Source organism: Gorilla gorilla, chromosome 14 (assembly GCF_029281585.2).
Source record: "Gorilla gorilla gorilla isolate KB3781 chromosome 14, NHGRI_mGorGor1-v2.1_pri, whole genome shotgun sequence".
Lineage (NCBI taxonomy): Eukaryota > Metazoa > Chordata > Mammalia > Primates > Hominidae > Gorilla > Gorilla gorilla.
The window spans coordinates 117,448,529-117,471,317 of record NC_073238.2 but is presented as its reverse complement, the minus strand read 5'-3'; the positions used below and the strand labels follow the sequence as shown (position 1 = coordinate 117,471,317).

The 22,789-nt window shown below is 38.1% G+C and overlaps 1 protein-coding gene across 1 annotated transcript in view; it reads left to right on the top strand.

Moving 5' to 3' along the window:
- CCDC168 (coiled-coil domain containing 168) overlaps window positions 1-21,935 on the top strand; it is a 30,991-nt gene extending 9,056 nt beyond the window's left edge. The window contains exon 4 of the mRNA XM_019039971.4: window positions 911-21,935. Within this exon, the coding sequence (XP_018895516.4) occupies window positions 911-21,851 (20,941 nt within the window). The 3' untranslated portion in view covers window positions 21,852-21,935. The remainder of the gene's footprint in view (window positions 1-910) is intronic.
- The last annotated feature ends 854 nt before the right edge of the window (window positions 21,936-22,789 follow it).

Genomic DNA, 22,789 nt, shown 5'->3' with positions numbered 1-22,789 from the left:
TTAAGCAATTGTGGTGACTTGCAAGCCTAAAGTGTGCAGTTTAAGTCAAAAGGCTGTCTGCTGACAGAATTTCCTCTTGCTGGAGTATGTCAGGGGGTTGAGGTATGAGTCTTTTGTTCTATCCAGGCCTTTAACTGATTGGATCATGCCCACCCACATTAGGAAGAACAATCTGCTTTTCTCACAGTTCACTGATACAAATGTTAATCTCATCCAAAACACCCTCGGAGAAACATCCAGAATAATATTTGACCATATCTCTGGGCATCACTGCCCAGCCAAATTGACAAATAAAATTAACCATCACACCAGAAGATGCTGATGCTGTTGGTCTGAGCACTTCTTAGACTGAGACTAATCATTTGAGGTACATGGGTGTTGGCAAGTTCACATCATCCATGATCAGTACTCCGGCCCAAAATTGTGCTGAGACGTGCTTCCCTAAAATGTAGGCTTTTCTTTTGATCTCAAAGAACTGTTAACATAATCTGGATTTATCTATAGACAGCTAGTTTATACTATTGGTATTCTTCTGTTGTACCTATTACATTTCCATAAGAATGTTTTCTTTTAGTGAAAACTTTCATATAGAGAACAGAAAAGATATTCCTTGTAAAATAATATAATCTTAATCCAGCAACTTTGACCCAGTCTTGTCAAAAATAGACTTTTAGAGATGCTGAGGTATAGTCTCTGAGATATATAATTGATTTACTTCACTTTTTCCGTCGATTAGTTTATTGAGAAGAACTAGGTAATGAATTGTTTTATAATATGGATAATGATTTTCCAATTTATCTCTATGCTGATCTGTTTTCATATACTATGCTGCATTTTCTTAAATCTAAAGGTAATTCTTATATGAAATATATTCTAGTATTCATTTGTACACTGTTTTCTTATATTTCAGAGTTGGCACCTTTTTAGAAAAAAGAATTACTTCATCACTTACATCTGAAGAAAAGGAATGTAACTTTGAAGATAGAATTTTATTATCACGTGAAATACTATGGTCAGGTACTAGTGAAAGTGAAGATCAAGTAAGTACCTCTAGTGAAAGTCATGTGCCATCTTCAAATGGAATCAGCTCATCTTTGCCACTGTTTTATTCAGAAGTAGAGGAAATGTGTCTAAGCCATACAGAGCATCCAGACAGAGAATATGAAACAATACAATTTTCCTCCAAGAAATTATTTTCAATGATGAAAACCAACAAAAACAAAAATTCAGGATTTTCTTCTGATCTTAGCTTTTCAGCATCTAGATTCACTGTAGAAAATGAAGATCTAGATGTGGCACCTTGCCCTCTTGCCCACTTATTTCTTTCTAGAGATCAAGTTAGACTTCTGGAAGAAAATGTGAGAAATCAAATTCCTTCAAAACCCAAAACTAAGTTAGGGAGTAGAACTACTTATCAATGCTCAAGATCTCAAGAGTCCTTGAATCAGAATCAACCTTCTGTTGGAATGGTTATTTCTGTCCAAGCACAGGATTCTTTTCCAGGACAAAATGCTTTTCAGAATCAAGGTCTTTATGAAGTCCAATTTACTAGTCAAGCCCAATATATAAATCATAACCAAGAATCAATTAAGAGCCAGCCTGAGAGCAAAGCCAGCAACTTTGCCCAGCCTGAAGATGTGATGAAGAAGCCATTTTCTAGCAGCACACAAGACTCCTTCCAGTCCCAAGATCTGGATAGGAACCAACATTTTGTTGAAGTTCCATCAATTGTTGAGGCACAATATTCAGTAAAGGGCCTGGAGTCTGATGAACACTTAGGTGAGGACCAACATTGTGTTTGGTTTATAGATTCAAACAAGGTTAAATATTCAATTAAGGGGCAAGACACTATTTTTAAGAATGCTGAATTTCTAGTTTTAACTCTGAATCCAAATTTAGTCACTGAAGATATGCCACAACTAAGGAGTGTAAAAGCACAAGGCCAGCAACAAATTGTTTCATCAGAATTGAACCAGGATTCTGTATATAGCTCAGTGCCCCTTTTGTCTACCATTAAAGGGCAGAAAAATAGAAGAAAAGCACCAGACAGTAAAAGCAAACTCAGTCTTAATGTTCCATCTCTAAAAGCCAAAAAAACACCAACTTCACAAGTATTTCAAATCACAGTATGTCACACTTTAAAAAATAGGAATGAGTTAGGATGCAAGAATAACACTGAGAAGAAAGAATTACATGAAAGGAAAGATATATCAGATATAGCTTTGCATCTTATTTCTGTTTCCAAGCTTATTCTGCCTTATGTTAAAAATTATTCCAGAAAACAACTAGTGAAAGTCATGCCGGGTTTAATAAAATGTGGACATTTTCTGCAGAAGCAAAATAAGTCACCAGATACAGAGAAAATCAATTATGCAGGTCCTCTTGAGGAGACAGGAATCTCAGATATTACTAAAAAGGAAAAGGAGTATGACAAAGAAAACAAAAGACTAAAAAACATTTCACCAAAAATGTTTCCTCAGCTAGAACAATCCTTCATGGTCAACACTGTTCAACTAAAAGCACCTTGTTTACTAGTAGAAACAAATGGGAAGAGTAAAGAATCTCTTAAAGACTCAATTACACAAGCAAAGGGAATTGGTATTACAGAATTTCATGTTCTAAATAGTAAAAAACCATTTGATCTCCATATTCCAAAGCACAAGACATCTTTAGAAGAAGCTATATCAAAACCTATGCAGAAACTTGTTTCCTCTCCTGAAATGGAATCGAACAATAGAATGAAAATACAGGAGGACCTACAAAGTTCAGAGAATTCCCATCTTCAACTTTCAAATGGAGAGGAGTTACCAACCAGTACACCAAAAACGCAAAGGTGCTTTCCAAGGGAAAATACACAGAAACAAAAAGATTTTTTGGAACTTGTTCTGGAGTTGTCAAATGTCGGTTTGCTCATTTTCCTAGGAAGCAAAATGCATAAAAGCAGTGAAGAATTAGAAGCCATAAAAATTCAAGTGAGTACAGAAAGTGTAAATCTGAAGGAAAATAAACCATTGATACTTAATGTTATAGAAGACAGTGACCTACATGAAAGTGAGGAACTGGAATGCAACACTGGAAGTAACATAACAAATATGTATCAAGATAAAGAAACGTCTGATGCATTTCACAGTGCCACTTACACTACCATTTCTCAACTACCTGATACAGAAACACATAGCAGATCAAAAGCCAAGGCAGACACATTAAGAATAATAAGGCTCAGTCATTCAGCATCAAAGCAAGAGAAATTACCAGATGAGAAGGAAACACAGAACGCAGAATACATTGATAAGAGCTGTACATTTAAAAAGCCACGACAATGTGATAGAAAGGAACAGGAGAAAGAGGCAAATTCAGAGCTGACACAAGGCTTCAGGTTCAGCGTACATCTAAAGCAAAAGCCCAAGTATGTCAAATTCCAAATGGAACAGATCAGTTCAGGAAGTAGGAAAACCCCAAATAAAGAGCAAGAAGTCCAACCACAAACTCTTTCTACACAAACTATTTTGGAGAATAGTCCATGCCCCATGATGGATCCATTTCAAGTTGAGAAGGTGAAGCAAAGCACAGATAGACCTACAGACAGAGAGAGTGCCGGAGATCCAAAGAATCCACTTACAATGCCAGAGAACTTGCCAGTTGGTGAACTTTTAATTGAAACAACAGAATATAGTGTCCCATTTGGTGGAAACCTCCAAAAGACAATGGATAGTCATATTGTAGAAGAAAAGGAAGATGTAAAAAGATATTTACCTGCAGTTGCCCTGGGGTCTTTCAATAACCACTTTCTTACTTTACCATATTTTAAAAGGCAGGAAATTAAAAAAAAGTTATCAGAAACAAAAAGTGTACTCAGTGTCAAATATGTAATTATGAAAGTAAAGAAGCCAGCAATCTCACTGATGCCTTATATTAATATATGTGGTACTCCAAACCACAGGAAAAAAATGGGAGGCAATTTTGAAATTATAATTAAACAGATACTGCAAGATAAAATTGCAGCAGGTATGCTTCTGAATGTTATTTACCCTCCCATGTCTATTTTGCCTAATACTAGAATGTATAGCAGATTAAATGCAGAGAATCACAGTCATATCAAGCTAGTCCAAGAGGAATCCCAAATTGAAAGGGAAGAAAAGTATCCATATTTCATTAATGAGGGAAATGAATCCCAAAACACACTAGATGCTAAATTGCAAGATGAAGTAAAAGGCATCAAAGAAACTCTACCAAAAGCAGTCCTGCATGATAGCTGCAACCTTGGACTTGATGCACATCTAGAGAAGGAGATTAAAACAGAGAAAGAAATGCATCAACCAATCCCATTCACAGAAACTATTATTGAGTCTGTTGTTTCTCCCATAATGGAACTATCTCATGCTGAGAATGTGAAGAGTACTCAAAAAACACAAACAGACTGCAAATGCACTGCAGATTCAGAGACGCCTTCTCCAATATCAGGAAAATCACTGATTGGAGACCCTTTAAACCAAACAAGAGAAAGTTATATTCCAAGTAATGGAAGTGATACAAGAGAAATGGGTTACTGTTTTGCAGAAGAAAAGACAGAAATACCAAAAGATTTACCAGCAACTTCGCCAGAGACTTTCAATTATTGCACTCCTGTTTTATCTTGTTCTAAAGTGATGAAAAAGAGAGTAACATTTGCACTCACAACAAGTACAGCGAAGCCCAAATGTGTAAATACAAAGGCTGTGAAGCCATCAATCTCAGAGACAGTCAGTGTCACAAGCCACAGAAAGAAATCAGAATTAGACTTTAAGACTAAGTTTAAAAAGATAAACCAAACTAAAGGATTGGTACCAGAATGTCTAAATACCCTTTGCTCTCCAATGCATAGCAGATTGCAGAGAGAGTTCTGTCTCCCTGCGTCTCAATTAAAGCAAGGAGAAACAGCAGATAAGACATACACTGATGTCTTTGCTAAGAATAGCATATCCCATGACAGAGAGGAAAAATTGCAAGATGGAAAGGAAGAGGAACATAAAGTTTTATTAGAAGCAGTGCCACAGCTGAGCCAGCACATGGGGTCTGAGGCGGGTCAAATGAAGGAAATCCATCTTGAATCAGACCCAGTGCTGAACTGTTTAACACTGGAGCTACCTATTAATGGACAACGTTTGCAGCACCAAACAGGTTTTGAACAAACTACTTTAGAGACTAGTCTCCAAATGGGTCCTTTAGAAGCTGAAGAACTACAAAAAGCCAACGAAACAGAAAATGACATAAAAGTCCTTGGAGGTCCTAAGATTCCACCTCCCAAAACTTTACAGGCTCTGGAGAACAGCGATGGCTTAATACTCAATGCATATCAGAAGGATAATGAGTTTGTCAAATCAGATGAGGAACTGAACCAACCAGGAAGTACAAATATTCAAGTACAACCACAAACACACTTTACACAAACTATTTTGAAGTCTACTTCATGCCCTACACTGGATCAATTTCCATTTGAAAAGGTAGAGAGTCATGTTAGGTTTTCACCTCTAAAGTCTGGGGAAGCAAAGGTTGATGAAATCATATTTTATGCAAGAGAAGGTGGTATCTCATCTGATTCTAGCCATCAAAAGGAACAGGCTGGTGGTACTGAAAAGAAAGAGACAGTGATTTTTGGTTCCTGCATGCCTGCTTTATCTACACCTAAAACGACGAGAAACTTAAAACAATTTTCAGACATGAAAACTTTAGTGAATCCCAAATGTGGAATTATAAAGGCAAAGAAGCCATCAATTTCATACATGCTCAATATCAGGGCTGGTGCTGGTCCGAAACGTAGAAAAGAACTGAGCTGTAATTTGACAACCAAAATGAAAGAACTGCATCAAGGCAAAAAGGGGGTAGATGAAACATATGCTTTCCTGACTATGACACCTGACATTAACAAGTATGGCAAGGTAGAAACAGAAAAAGACACGCTAAGAGAAAAAAGACTCAGTTCTACTCAAGTAAAGCAAGATACATCTCCACATGAAGATAGTATTACTTCACATGACATTAAAGAAACCCTTCTTCAAGATGAAGAGCAAGAAGAAAGGAAACAGGAGGCATTGTTTAAAGTAATTCCACAGCACCTGCAACATTTCATGTTCCGTTCAGGTCAGGGGAAGGATCCTGACTTTCACAAATTAGAAAACCAAGGAAGTAGGAAAATTCTGTTTGTTACCAAACAAGATGTCCCACAGCAACTTCAGCCTGCAGAACCAATACAAGGAGAGGAGACAAAGAAATGCCTCCAGACCCAAAATGGCACAATATGTACAGTAAATTCAAAACTTCTTCCTCTAAAATCAGAGGACTCAGTAAATGGTGAAGTTTTAACTGGTGCAATAAAACGTGGTGTACCAACTGATAGGAAATGTATGGGGGAACAGCACAATTCCGGTAAGGGGGAAAAGGCAGAGTTTAATAAAGATCTACAAGCAACTGTCCTGGAGTTACAGAAATCACCACATGGTGGGGAGGCACAGAAGGCCACTTTGACTGACATGGAAAGTGGATCTAGTAATGCAATGAACATGAATGTACAACATGAAAGGGAAGATAAAAATATTCAAAAAATGTTAACAGAATCAGTTCCATGCTATAGTCAACACCTCCGTTTCAGTACACATCAAATGAAAGATCCTGACCCTTGCAAATCAGGATCTGAACCGAAGAGTCCCGAAGGCAGATCTTGGAATTTGTCTCACATAGTGCAAAAAACAAAGCAAGAAACACACTTTACAGAAACTGTTTTAGAGCCTATTTCTGGATACCTGATGAAACAAAGTCCTCATATGCAAGAAGGAATAAAATGTATGGAAGGTCTAAAGACTTCATTTCCCAAAACAGGGAAATCAAAGATTGGTTCAATACCACGTGATACCCCTTGGGATGAAAATCCTAGAAGGAAATGGGATAGTTCTATTTCTGAGAAAACTGCGTGGAATCAAAAAAACTTACAAACAGTCTTAAAACCTTTAGATTTCTCCAGCCTCATGTCATCTGAATATGAAAGCCGGAGCTATACATCAGAGTTTATAGGCAAGAAAAGTATGAGTCCCAAATGTGTAACTTTGAAGGCAAAGCAACTACGAATTTTGCAGTTGTTTAATATCATAAGATATTCTACAGAAAACCACAGAAAGAAAAAGCAACACCGTTTTAAGTACAAGATGAAAGGGAAGCAATGGTACACAAGTATAGGAGAGGCATTACTCAGTGCCACTGAATATGCTAAGAGTACAACATCCAAATCAATGATTGATAAACTCTTATTCAATACAGCAGCGAGGTGCATTCTATCTAACAGAACACGCCGACAAAATCTGGATGGTCATATTACAGAGGAAAAGGAAGAGGTACAAGAAAATGTAGCTGCAATTTTCTTGGGCCTTTTAGATTTCTTCATGCCTGTTTTATCTGACTCTAAAAACCAGAGGAACACAGCACAGTTATCAGAAAAAGAAATTATATTCAATGCCAAATGTTTAACTATGAAGGAAAAGAAGTCGTCAATTTCACAGATACATAAAATCAATAGAGAGTCTACCCGAAAACATAGGAAGAAATGTAAATCCTATTTAAAAACTGTATCCAACAGAAAGTGCCAAGAAAATCATGGTCATATTACAGAGGAAGAGGAAGAAGTACAAGAAAACTCAGCTGCAACTTTCTTGGGTCCTTTAGATTTCTTCATGCCTGTTTTATCTGACTCTAAAAACCAGATAAACACAATACAGTTATCAGAAAGGAAAATTATATTGAATCCCAAATGTTTAACTATGAAGGAAAAGAAACCACCAATTTCACAGATACATAAAATCAGTAGGCAGTTTACTACAAAACATAGGAAGAAACTTGAATCCAATTTAAAAACCAAACTGAAAGCAATGTGGCAAGGTGAAAATGTGGCTGATACATTTCCAAATACAACTTCCTTCACTCCAGATTCCTCTGACATTAAAAGGCAAAGTGGATTCCAAACAGAGATAGACATCAGAATATCAGGGTTAAGTCACACACAACCAACACAAATAGAGTCACTAGCTGAAGGGATAGCAAGGTATTCTGATCCCATTGACAAGAGAAGGACTTCCAACTTGGTAAAGGGAGCAAAACTACATGATAGAGAAAGTGGGGAAGAGAAGCAAGAACATCTTACAGAAATGGATCCATTCTATGCAGAAAACTTCATGGCAAACACATATCTTAGAAAGGATCGTCATCTTGGTAAATCAGAGGATGTGCTTTTGGGAGAAACTTTTTTCTCAAAAAGTCAGATTTACAAAGGGAATTCAGAAAAAAATGTAAAAATAGAAAAAAACAAAAATGGAAAAGAAAGTCTCAAAGTTGGGCTCGCAAGGATGGAGAAATCAGATAATTGTGCAGAACTGAGTGAGGCAACAGATGATGCCATATCAAACAAATATGATAAACAGAACATTGGCCATTCTGTTTTAAAAGAAAATGCTTTCTGTAATTTGGCAGCAATTGTCCCAGATTCTGTTGGCAGGCATTCACCTGCTTCAGAAGAAATGAAAAGACAGAATGGCAGACTTAAAATGGCTGACAGGTCAAGTCCCCAAGGTAGACCTTTGCAGGCAAAGCAATCAGCAGTTTCACAATCACCTGATACTGCAGGTTATGCTGTTGTAAGCAATAATAAGGAGCAGAAACAGAACTTTAAAGCCCAGAAGACAGAAGCAGAAGTTGATTTAATAGATCAAGAAGCAAAGATAAATGTTGCAGAAGAGTTTAATCCAGAATCTGTTTTTTTCTCTAAGATACATCCGCTTCAAATTGAAAACAAGAAAGAATTTAAAACTGCAGACTGGAAAACAAGGGCAGATCCCAAGACATTTGCCCTGCCAAAGAAACAGCAAGAGCTGTGTGTCTCAGGAACTATCTGGAGTTATCCTAATCGCTACACATCTATTTCTCCTAAAATCATAAGACATAAAGATAAGGCAAAGACAGCAGATGTGGAAAGTACTATGCATACCAAACAGATAAAATTGAAGGCAAAAAGAATACCAGTTTCCCAGCTGCTTGAGTATGGTACTGCAAGCAATAAAAAAGAACTGAGAGGTAACATCCGGCAGCAGAAGTCATTCCAGCTGAGTAAAAATGCAGTACATCGAGTTCTAAAGGCTGTTTATGACTCTGGATACTGTGTGTCTAGCATTAAAAAGCTTACAGAAGTAAAAATGGAGGAAGACAAGCCAAAAGACAGGACATGCATTCTTCCAAAGCCAAAGCTGGAGAAACCACTAAAAGAAGTGCAAAGGTCATTGTCAGGTTGTACTGATACGTCCAGCATTCTTAGAAAACAGGAACAAGATATTAGAGAAAAGGAACAAAAACACCAAAGCATTTCAGAAGACATATCCCAATACTATATTGGACCGTTAAGGATTAGTTCACAACAAATCAATTACAGTAGTTTCGATGCCCCACGAATTAGAACAGATGAAGAACTTGAATTCCTCATTGCACAAAGAGCAAAGGAAAAAGATTTGGGCATTGCCAAACATTCAGTTTCAATTCCGTGGGAGAGAGAAGGATCGAAGAGACTAGATATTCCACTAAACTCAAAAGGACAGAATATATTTTTTACAGAGTTGGATACTTCTCAACAGAAGACTTGCCAGGAGCAAGAATTGCTGAAACAAGAAGATATTTCTGTGACAAACCTGGGGTCTATGGCCTGCCCCATTATGGAACCTCTTCATTTGGAAAACACAGGAAAGGTAACTGAGGAAGAAGATGTGTACATTAACAGAAAAATTAGTTCACATGTATTGGGAAAAGAAGGATTAAAGGAAACTGATATATTTGTAGGTTCTAAAGGACAGAAATTTCTTTGTACAAATTCAGAGGTACAGCACAAAGTGCCTGCAGAGCAGAAAGAACAGGTGAATCCAGATCATGTTCCCGAAAGTATTCTGGATTCTGAATCTTTCCTCAGTAAGGACCCTCTTCACTTAAAACAGGCAGTGAATACAACAAGAAAAGAAAATGTTACCATCTCTGAAAGTTTCAATGAAAATCTTTGGGGAAAAGAGCAATCAAAGTTGGATATTACATTAAAATCAAATAGACAGAAAATGGACTTTTCAAAAAAATTGAGGATGAAGCATCTAAGTAATTATTATCAGAATAAAGAGAATATTCTGGAATCTGTTCTCCCTTGCATATTGCATCAACTTTATGTTGAAAATCCCAAGAAAGAAGGCTCAGCAGAAGAAATCATGAGTTCAAAAGTTCTAAGCCCAATGGTAGAGAAAGCATCACATGAAGTAGGTATTCCGGTGGATCAACCTCCATGTTCAGAAGGAATACATTTGAATATTAAAGGAAGAAAAGAACATCCACAAGAAAGTACACACGAGGCTTTTCCAGCATCTGTTTCTCACTCTTTAATGGACGTACTTCAGATTAAGTCACCAAAGGTAAAGAAAGCATTAAAGGCAATCAATAGTTTAGGGTACCACACTTCAAATACAAAAGGAATTGGCTTGCTTTTTCCAAGACAGGCAGAAAAGGAAGAAAAATGTACATACAAGGCTCTTCCAAAGCCTGCATCTCACTCCAAAACAGATCTATTTCAGTTCAATGCATCTATGCAACAAGAGAAATTAGATGCTATGGATATTCCACATTATGACTATTTAACTTCACAGACTAGAGAAGCAGTAAAACAAATGGATGTCATAGTTGGATATACTCAAAACAGTAAAAAAAGACGAGACTTACTCAAAACAGGCCAAAAATGGCAGTACCTACCAATTTCCTATGAGAACTTTTGGGAGCATATATCTTGCCCTCAAAAGTATCCCTGTCTCCTGCAACATTTAATGCCTCAGGAAAAGGAAGCATTATCAGAAGGAGGTAATTTATCAAGCCGGACACCAGGAATAGACTTGTTTTCTGCAGATCAGCTAAGCACTATAACTAAGAATAGACTAGAATGGATTGTGCCCTTGATTTCTCCAAGGCAGATGAAAAAACAAGATTCAATGCTGCCTTTAGGATCATACCATAAAACTATAAAATATGCAAGTCTCTTATTTCCAAAAGGAATGAAATCATCAGATGGCGTACAGGTCTTTGATTTAATATCAAATAATAGCTCACCCAAGTTAAGACTTGGGAAGAAGATAGAAACACAAAAGGCAAATGAAAAGGTACAAAAAGAAGTATGTCTGCCTGTAACATTACATTCTCTTTCTGCATCCATGCCTATTTTGCAAGAAAGTAAAGGACAGAAGGATAGCATAGAACAAGTTATTAGGAAAGGCGTGATATGCCACAAAAGGAGAACTTCGAAATGGAAGAAATCAGTATTTTCACGTATACTCAATACCAGTGACTGTGGTGCCTCAAGTAACAGACTAGAAATGCAGTGGAACGTGACAGACAAAATGGTCAATGTGAAACATAGAATGAGTGAAATAGATTTGGTTGCAGCAAAAATATGTGAGTCTATTCTTTCTTTACATCACTTCAAATTGAATAAAGAAACAATTGATGGGGTGATCTCAAGTAATGTTAAAAGTACAAAACAACACATATCACAGGGAAAGAAGGATAGAGTAAAAGCAATGGATATGAAAAGAATAAAAAGCCCTAACATCATTTTGAAGCCAAGGAAGACATCACTGTCACATATACTCAGTATAAAGGAATTTCCTTTGCTGTTAGACATTATAAAACAAGAGGGCAAGATGCAAGAAGGTAAAGGTAAATCAAGTATGAAACTGACAAACTTGTGTACTTCTTTACCATCTCTATCACATAGTAATTCAAATTCAAGAACAAAAGCAGGTAAAGATAAGTCAGGAACTCTAAAGGGCTGCCTTCCACCACTAAAGCTCCAGGCATCATCAAATGTCAGAAGAGTATCATCTGCAGAGTCAATTAATAGAGACAGTTTAAGTAATGTAATAGAATCAAAGTGTTTTCCACAGAAAAAGAAGGAAGATAGAGAAAATATAGTAGATGTGAAAGATATGATGGGCCTCAAATGTATCACTTTGAAAGGAAAGAAATCACTTTTTAGACATTTACTGCATGGAAAAGAACCACAACGGAGCAATAAAAAACTAGAGAAAATGACGCAGGAAGATGAAAGTAATCTAAATGTAGTTCAGAATAAACTCTGTGCTTCTATTCTTTCTCCACCTCACTTGGAATGGAATCCTAGAATAAAAGAGGTATACATGAGAGGAATAATAAGATTCTGTCTTTCATCATCAACACAGCAGGAATTATCAGATACAATGGAAAAATTTGAGCAGCCAATTGATGATAGTTTAAGCAGTATTGAAAAAGCAAAACATATGCCGCAGAAAGACAAAGACAGAGTGGAAAAGGCTTTGGAAAAAATCATGCATTCCAAAAGAATAGCTTTGGAGGTGAAGCAGCCTTCAATATTCCAAGAATTAAAGTTGAACATCAAAGAAAAAGGAGGAAAGATTCAGGAAGATAAAGAAGTTGAGATTTGGAGCAAACCTTTTGCTTCCATCTCTTTTCTACCTTACTCTAAAGTGGGCACAATAGAAGGAGAGGAAGCCACGAGAATAAAAATGAGATCCTCTTTTTCACAACCAAATCTCCAAGAGTCATCAGATACAGAGAAAACAGCATATGAAAAGTGTATTTCTGATAATATCTTAAACAGTGTAAAAAAGGCCCTAGAATCTATATTGCAAAAAGAACAGGAGAGGCGAAAAATGGAAAAAATTAGGGCTTTGAAGAAAATGAAATCATCAATTTCACAGGGAATTCAGTTGGACATCAAAGAGCAAGAGAAAAAGATAGAACATGTTAAAGGTGAACCAAGTGTGCTTCTGACAAATGCCTGCGCTTCCACTCCTTCTCCTTCTCATTTACAACTGGATACAAGGAGAGAAAAAGCAGAGTATGTCACTGAAATAACAAGATACTATCTTCCAGAACTATCACACCAAAAATCATCAGAAGCAGGGGAAAAAGCAGATGGAGTGGCCAGTAAGGGTGATATCACAATCGAAGTACAAAAAGCAAAAGATTACATGCAACAGAAAGAAGACGATGAAGTAAAAATATCAGCTAAGAAAGACATAATGCATCCAGACGACAAAGGTCTGAAAGCAAAGAAGGCACTTTCACAGGACCTACCATTGAATACTAAAGAGCCAGGGAAAATGGATCAAGAAGCTCAGGAGCAAGGGAAAGAGGACAGAGAAGGTGAGGAGGAAGGGAAAGAGGACAGAAGAGGTGCAGGACAAGAAAAGGTTGATAGAGAAGACAAAGAGCAAGGGAAAATGGATCACGAAGTTGAAGAGCAACAGAAAGCAGATGGAGTAGGCATAGAGCAAGGGAAAATGGATGAAGACAAGAATGAACAGGAAAGAGTTCTGTTCCTATATTTGCCCTCCAATTCTTCTCTAACCCATTATATATTGGACACAAGAATAGAAGGAGAGGAAGACCAACAAGGAATAATCAGACCTGGTATTTTACAACGAAGGCACCAGAAATCATCAGAGACAGGGAAAAAAGCAAATGGGGTGCCCAGTGAGGGTGACAGCGCAAGTGAAGTACAAAAAGCAAAAGATTACATGCAACAGAAAGAAGAGGATGAAGTAAAAATATCAGCTGAGAAAGACTTAATGCATCCAGAAGACAAAGATCTGAAAGGAAAGAAGGCACTTTCACAGAACCTACCACTGAATCCTAAAGAGCCAGGGAAAAGGGATGGAGAAGGCCAGGAGCAAGGGAAAGAGGACAGAGAAGGTGAGGAGCAAGGGAAAAGGGATGGAGAAACTGAAGAGCAACAGCAAGCAGATGGAGTAGGCACAGAGCAAGAGAAAAGGGATGGACACAAGAGTAAACAGGAAACAGTTCTCTTCCTACATTTGCCTTCTGAGTCTTCTCTAACTTGTTATGAATTGAACACAAGAAAAGAAGGAGAGGAAGACTTACAAGGAATAATAAAATCTGCTACTTTGCAACTAAGGCAGCAGAAATCATTTGATGCAGGGAAAATAGCACATACAAAGTCTTTTGGGGTGGATAGCTCAAATGATGTAAAAACAGTACAAGAATACAAGCCACAGAAAGAAGTAGATAGAGGAAAAACAGTAAGTGTGGATTATATAATGCAACCTGAAGGCAGAATTTTTGAGGCAGAGCAATTATCACTTCCACATACACTCAATATCCCTGGCAGCAGTGGCTCAAAAACTAGAGAAGTACTAACAAACATAAAAGAAAAATTGAGACATGTACAGGAAAGAAAAAGTGAACTGGATGTGTTTCTGACAATACCTTCTCTATCTCGCTGTAAATTAGACAAACGAACAGCAGGCAAAAAAGAGGAACAAGGAGTAACAAGATCTTTTCTTCCACCCTCATGGCACATGGAATCATCAGATACAGGGAAATTAAAATATACATTGTCGTATTTGAATGATATCACAGGTGATTCAAAAAGAACAAAATACATAGCCCAGATCCAAAAGGATAAAGCAAATATTTCAGAGAAAAGTGTAATGCATCCTGAGTACATAGCTGTAAAGGCAGAGAAATCACCCCTTTCCCATATACTAAAAACAAAGGAACTGCAGGTGAACATCAGTCAACAAGGGGAAAAGGCACAAGAAGGTGAGGTGGAAATAGTTGTACTTCTGAGCAAAACTTGTCCTTTTGTCACTTCTTCAGCTTTCCTTGAGTTAGACTCAATAAAAGAAGAGGAAGGTGAACCAGGAATAACAAGAAGCTTTATGCCACATCTTGAGATCCAGGAATCATTGCCTTCAAGGCAAACAGCACCTACAAAGCCAACAGAGAGCCTTGTAAAGAAAGAGGAACAACTCCTTCCACAGAAAGAAGACGGAGTACAAACAGTATCCGTGCATGGCCTAATGCACCCCAATGGTGCCGTTTTCAAGGCAAAGACATCAGCACCTCCACAAGTGTTCAGCATCACTGAGCACAGTCCTCTGAGTAAAAGAAAGGAGCCACAGTGGGGCATGAAAGAGAGAGCAGGACAGAAGCAGGACAGGACAGGACGTCCTCATGTGATTCTGACAAAAACTCATCCATTCATGCCTTCTCTCTCTCACCATAGATTCTCTCCTTCACAACCAAAGCTTCCTATATCATCAGGTGCAGGAAAAAGCAGACTTGCAAATTCAAATGAAGGTATTAGCTCACATAAAGTAATACTAAAAGCAAATCATCAAATGCCATATAAAGAGGCAAAGGACAGAGTAAAAATAGAAGGCAGGGAAGGTAGAATACTCCCCAAAAGGATACATTTGAGGGCAGAGGCACTCCCACTTGCACTTCTATGCAATGGAAAGAACTACTCTTTGCACATTGAAGAGCAAGGGGAAGGAGTACAGGAAAGCAAAAAGGAACCTGGAGTGGTTCCGAGGAAACCTGCTTCATTCCCTCCTCCTCCATTTTACCTGAATTGTGACACTAGAAGGAATGAAAAGGAAGGCACATTAGGAAAAACACAATTCAGTTTTCCACCACTAAAGATTCAGGATTCATCAGATTCAGGCAAAAAAGCATATACTGAGTCACTGCATGGTTACACATTAAGCAACTCAAAAGGACCAGTGCAACCCACAGCACAGGGAGAAGAGAAAGGTGGACTCAGAATAGATATGGAAGACAAAATGCTCCCCAAATGTACAGACCTTAAAGCAAAGCAATTACTACCCTCAGATATACTCAATACCAAAAAATTGCAGTGGAAAAGTAAAGAACAAAAGAGAAAGATTCAGGAAGATAAAAATAAACAAGTTAAAGGACTGCCAAGCATTAATACTTCTTTACTTACTCCACCATATCTTAAGTTTGATACAACAGAAGGACAGGAGAACGTGATAAGAATTGCAAAAGTGTCTCTCCCACAGTCACGGTCCAAGGAATCATCAGATGCAGGGAGAATAGTATGTCCAGAAGCAACCCATGGAGAACTTTCAAGTGATGTAAAGCAATTAAAAGCACACCTGCTACAGAAAGAAGAGAAGGATAGAGAAAAAGTTGCGGATATGACCAGTGTACTGGATCCCAACAAAATGTATTTGAAGGCAAAGAAATCGCCTGTCTCACATACGCACAGTTTCAGTGATCTTCAGTGGAAAACTAGAGAGCAAGAGGAGGAAAAGGTCCAGAAAGTTAAAAGTGGGCCAGGTGTCATGTTGTCTAAGAGTCCTTCTAGATCCTCCCCACTTCACCTTAATGTGAATACTGGGTTCCAGGAGGAAAGCATACCGATATTAACAAGACCCTCTTTTCCCCTAGTAAAACTCCAGGTATCACCAGATACTGAGGGAGGCACATGTATAAGGCCAATTGCTGGTGATATTTTAATCTATCTACAAAAAGGAAAACATGTGTCACAGAACAAGGAAGAGGATGACGTGCAAATAGTAAGCATCTTAATATTCCCCAAACATCAGGAAGAGAAGGTGCAGGAATGTGAAGGTGAACCAGGTGTGGTTCTGACCAAATCTACTTCATTGCCATCTCTATCTCAACTAGAAATGGATAAAGAAACACATTTAGGTAATGAAATGCTAAGACTTAAAAGACCTATTTTGCGGAGAATATCACACATAGGGGAGACTGTACATAGAGAGTCCATCGGTGGTGACATCCCAAAAGATGTTAAAAATGAAAAGCAACATATCCCTCAAAAAGAAGAGAGGAACCAAGAAAAAATAATCGATATGAGAGGCACAGATATAACTTTGAAGTCAAAGAAGTCACCTCGTTCCTGTATGCTCCACAGAACAGAACTGCATGTGAACATTGGAGGGCAAGGACGAAAGGAACATGAAGGTCAAGATAAACCACCAGGTATGATTCAAAGAAAAATGTGCATACTCTTTTCCAAACCTTTGCCATCTAACCTTAAACTGGAGAGAGCTACGCATGCAGATGAAGAAAGGCTTGGAGGTAAGACATCCTTTTTACTTCCACTAATGCCATCAGCATTACCAGATACAGAGAAAACAGCAGATGCAGAGGCAAGGAGTGGTGATGTAAGAAAAGGAAAACCACATAGGTCACAGAAAGAAAACAGGCATGAAGTGAAAACGATAGATATGAGGTTCAGGAAACACTGCCAAGAGGCAAGGATTTCACCAATGTCACATATCCTTAATGCAAAGGAATTAGTGTTGAATATTAACAAACTGGAGAAAAAAGTACACAAAGATAAAGATGAAGCATGTGTGGTTCTGTCAAGGACTTTTCTTTCTATACCGTCAGCACCTCCTCTTTATCTGGATTCAGGGAACAAAACAGACAAAGACACTCCAGGAATTACAGGATCATCTTGTCCACAGCGAACTCTCCATGTACCCTCAAATACCCAGAAAATAACAAATAGAGACTCAGTTGAAGGCGATGATAAAAACGTTGTTAAGCAAGCAGAACAGTATGTGCCCCGCCCAGAGGCAGAGCAACAGTTGACCTCAAACTTCATGATCAGCGTCCAGCAAAGGAACCAACCTTCACGAGTCAGGTCAGAAGAAGATTTGAATCAGTTAGTTTTAAACTCACGGAATGAGGACATTTATTTCACAGGGTTTGGTACCATAAGAAGTGGGAAAAGGCCGGAATGGCTCTTTACAGGGAAAAAGGCTCAGCCCGTAAAATACAAAACAGAAACTTTAACTGCATTTCTTTCCTATCCCACAATGGATGCAACTAAAATGGGAGGTCTGGAAGAAGACACTGAAATAATGGATAACTTAAAGCATAAAATCAGTCCTAAGGCTTCAGTTTCACTGATAAGGAAAATATCTAAGGAACTGTATGTCACACTTGGCACCCCTGCAAGTTCAAAAGGATTTTCTGTTTCAGAGAGATACGCTCACCAGCAAGAAACTTCATCGAAAGTATCTCCAGAACTTGCAGGTTCATGTAAATTTGATAAGCCAAAGGAAGATGTACAAAGTAATGATAGAATCAGCAAAATGTTTTCTCCCAAAGTGTTAGCACCACAGACAAAGGGATCACTCAAAAAAATAAGTATCGTCACCAACTGGAATGCCCCCCGAAATATAGAAGAACAAGATATTGTCATGAAAAAGCAAGTGATCCGACGGTGTGACCATGGGCACAAGACCAGGACGAACACTATCCTTTCTAAGTTTCCCCTTCAAAGTGGAAAGCAGAAGACACCATTGGAAACAGATGTGGACAAGAAAACAACAGCGCACCTCAGCCTACAGATGCTACCAGAAATACACATGGATATGACAGAGATTGACCCTGCAAAAGCGGGAAAGAAGCAGGCATTGCTCATTTCAGAACAAGAGGAAGGTGTTCTGGAATTGCTTCCGAAGTCCCTATTCCCTCCCTGGACTTTTCAATTTCAATCAGGGGATCTGGAGGAAAAAGATCAAACAGACACAAACACCAATATAAATCTAGAGCAGAAAAAATTAGAAATGGACAATGATAGTACTGTGAATCAGAAAGAAGGGAAATTAAAAATAGGCGCAAACAGAGCTTTACATCTGCAAGAAGAGAAAACAGAGATGCACAAGGCCAGGACTGCCAATCTGGAGAAGGAGAGAGGAAAAATGGACACAAGCAGTAGTGCACACCTGCATCTTCCATCTCTAAAGGCAGAGGAATCTCAAATGAAGACTCAGGTCATCACTCATAGGGAGAACAGCCGCCTAATCATGCAAAAGCAGAAAAAAGAACTAGAAGCATCTAATGCAAAACAAAGCATTGAACTACAAAAATTATTTCAAAGAAATGTTCTGGATTCATTTTATTCATATGTTCCTCTTTCTCCCAAATGTAAAGACCAGAAAGGCAGATTAACAATAAGAGATCTGAAAAGAGAATTGAGCACCAAATATTTAACTATGAAAATCCAGAATCACCCAATTCCACAGATGCTTAATATCACAGGGCGTGGTACACCAAGCAATAGAAAGAAATTAGAGTATGATGTTAAGTTAAAGAACATAGTTTCATGGAGTAAAGATGTCTCAGGAATATTTATCAGAAGTCTTTCTATTTCCATCATGCGTTCACCTCACACTGACCCTAAGACAAACCTAGAAAGAGAAAAGAGAATCTGTCTTCCTAAATTCCAGGAAAAATCACCAAACACTAGTGAAATGTCTAAGAGAAACACTTTAACAATTGTAAAAGGGGAACAGAATTTTACAAACACAGTTCCACAAGATCCCCAGCCCTTTGCAGTGGACAAACAACAAATGCAGAAACTTCCTAATGTCAAATCAGACGCAAACCTCAGAAGTGAAATGAATAAAAAATACTTAAAGGCACAAACAAAAGAACGGATTGTTCCAGGGCATGATGTCTCAAGGATCATTAAAAAAACAGACTTACGTATCATCAAGCAGGAAGAAAAGATTCTAAAACGCATTCTGACACCCACAGAGTGTCCATCTATGCTTGAAGATCCAAAGTTACCCAAGCAAAGGGATCAGAGTGAACCAGTATGGGACATGACCACACAAAAGGTTCAGCAACAAAAAGCTTTCCCAGGAACTGTGCCCATACCGCCTCAAGTTAAAAGTAGCGAAGTCAAAATAGTTGCAGACAGTACAAATGCAGAACATTTACTTCCCATTTGTGAAGCAACCAAAGCTATCTCTGAATCCCAGGTTAAAAATATGATCCAAGACAAAGTTTCTTCTGATAAACTAGATAACATACAAGCCTATAAGCCTGACGACTTGAAGTCACCACCTTTTCCAGAGGGTCCAGATACAATATCAACAGAAATATATCCCAAAATGCAGCACAAATCCCTTTTAGAACAGTTTACTCCTAAAGAAAAAAATAAGCTTACTAGTCATTTAGAGTCAAAAGCACTTGAAATACAACTGAATCTGATTCCAGAGATGGCAAGGAAATCTTTACAAATGTTCAACTTTTATCCAAAAGGGACTATTTCAAAAGATAACAGTTGGAGGTTCTATTCAAGACATAAAACAATGAGCTTTATGTCTCTAGAAGGGACTGATACCATAGAACCTAACTCAAAACATAAATACCAAAAGGATTCACCTCTTGTCAGCAATATGAAGACACTGATTGTTGATGTTTCAAGTGGCGGTGAGGAGACAATCACAAAGCTACAGAGTATTAATAAGCTAGAAAATGGAACATCTGCAGTGACTTCTGCTAGTGAGATGCTATTGCCTCATACCCTCCAAAACCACTCAGTAAAAGAAAAAGGCAAACTCCTCATGCACTTTTCTGTGAAAACATTGGAGATACAAATGAAAGCCTTTCCCAGAATTGTAAGAGAATCTTATGCAATGACCAGTGCTCATGAGAGAAAGAAACCCTTATCTAACTGTATTCATCCTGGTTTCACAGGACCAAAACGACAAAACAGAATTTTGTTACTTTCTGAGGAAAAATCTCTCCATCAAATAGATCTTGATTTACAATACAAATACCTTCGTTTTCTCCTGGGGCTTCCTGTTGGAAGTACGTTCCCTAAGCCAAATGTACTTCCCAAACATAGTAAGTTAAACACAATTGCAATGTGTAAAAACGTAAATGCTGGTGGACAAAGTGGTAGTCTTTCCATTGATACAGAACTGTTAGAACAACATATTTCTTTCAAAAAGCAAAGTCCCCATGAGAACTCATCACTCATCAGAAAATTCCCACAGCCAACCCTTGTGTGTGCTTCTGACCGTGATCTGCACAGCCCGAGGAAGAAAGATACTCAAGTTCTTTCAGAGTCAGAATTCCATGTGACTCCAGAAAAAAACAAACAATATCATGTATGGTTTCAAGAAAGAAATACATGTGAATCTGTTGATTTAAGGACCCAGAGAAATGCTACTGGTTCAGCTGTTTCATATGAAACTCAGATTTCTGAAGATTTTGTTGATATTCAGACAGATATTGAGAGTCCAGCTGACTTGGACAAGTGTTCATGTCTTGAAGTAAGTGAGAGTGAGGAATGTGTGTTTCTGGAAGCCAACTCTTATTTAAGTCAGGAATCAGAAAACATTCTATTTGAATTACAGACAGGCATTCCTTTGGAAAATGTCTACAAAATCACGACTGATTTGAAATCATTTTACAGTGAAGATTCAGGTTCCCATTATACTAGAGAGTGCAGAAAGGAAACCTTAATTATTACACCACCTTCCTGTAAGTCCCACAAAAGCAGGAAATATAGATCATCTTCCAAAATGAAATCTCCTGACTGGTTGTGTCATAGTTCATCAAATACTGTGGAAATTCAGTCTAGGTCATCTAGTGTATCATTCAGTGAAGAGAAGATTTCATGGACTACCAAGAGCAGAACAAGTTACTCTTCAGCTCCCTTAACTGAATCAAATATTAAATCACATCTTGCAAAAAGCCAAGGCAAGTCTCACAGGCACCCAGAAAGCCAAGAAAGAAAGAAGGCCAGATCTGATTTATTTAGGAAGAACAACAGTCATTGGGACCATGATTACGGTTGTACACACAGCAAAGAGAAACGTGACAGAAAGAAGAGAGTGTATGATTATGAGTCAGAAAGATTGGATTGTTTCCAAAGCAAACATAAATCAGCATCAAAACCTCATCATGACGATATCAACTTCTATTCTGAAAGAAAACAAAACCGGCCCTTTTTTTTTGCCTGTGTACCAGCAGACTCACTGGAGGTTATACCCAAAACCATTCGCTGGACTATTCCCCCTGAAACCTTAAGGAAAAGAAACTTCAGAATTCCCCTAGTGGCAAAGATTTCAAGTTCTTGGAATATATGGAGTTCCTCCAAAAAGTTGTTGGGGTCGCTCTCGGGGTCCCTTACTACCGTTTTTCACAGCTGACATTACCATAGCTAAACTCCTCTGAAGTGGACAGCTGGTCGCTATTGTCATATTCTGTGAAAAATAAAATCATATAACGTCCAATGGCTTCCTCGTGAAGTGTTTTTATATAAAGATAGAAAGTAATCCAATCTTCCAATGATAGATTGAAATTTGTTATTTATCATTAGCAATTTAGAAAGTTCAGGCACTTTTACTGATTCTGGCAATTTTGCATACCATTTCATCAGGAACCACCAGACTTCATCAGAAAGGCATACATCAGATATGGTAAGGGGCAAACCAATAGGTTGGGATGCATAAAATGTGTGACTTCACATACAGATGTCCTTGCTGTTTGTGGTATTGGTATGGGTTTATACTGCGCAAACACAAAAACTCTGGTGAACCTTATGTCATGCAATTCCCATCAAAAAAGAAAGACTAGTAAATGGATAGTTCATGCTCTGCTCTTTTGAGTATATTCTTAACAGAAGGGAACATCCTTTTTGACTAGATGCTGTACAGAAAGATTTACCTGCTTATAATTGTACGCACCTGAGGAAAAGAGGCCTTTTTCTGCCTACCAATTTCTCATACTGTACATTTCAAGCCCTGTTTCTCCTCTCTTTGCACAATCCTTTGGTCCTGGACACTGTAGGAGGCTTTCATGTTGGGATGTAGCCCCTGACTTTGCACCCTTATTTCACCACCTAGGATATGTCCTTTAAAGTGGGCAGAAGGATTCCTGAAAGTTATTCCTACACTTTGACAGAAATATATATCAAAGCAAATGTCAATCACAAAAATATACAACCCAGTCTAAATGCACCCTAACTCAACTTCCCCTAAATCCAGTCCCCAAAATATTGGTAACCTATCCAATCTCACTGACTTGAAGTCAGATGTAATGGAGGGTAAGTCAAAGTGGAAATAACATTTTTAACTAATTGCAGTAA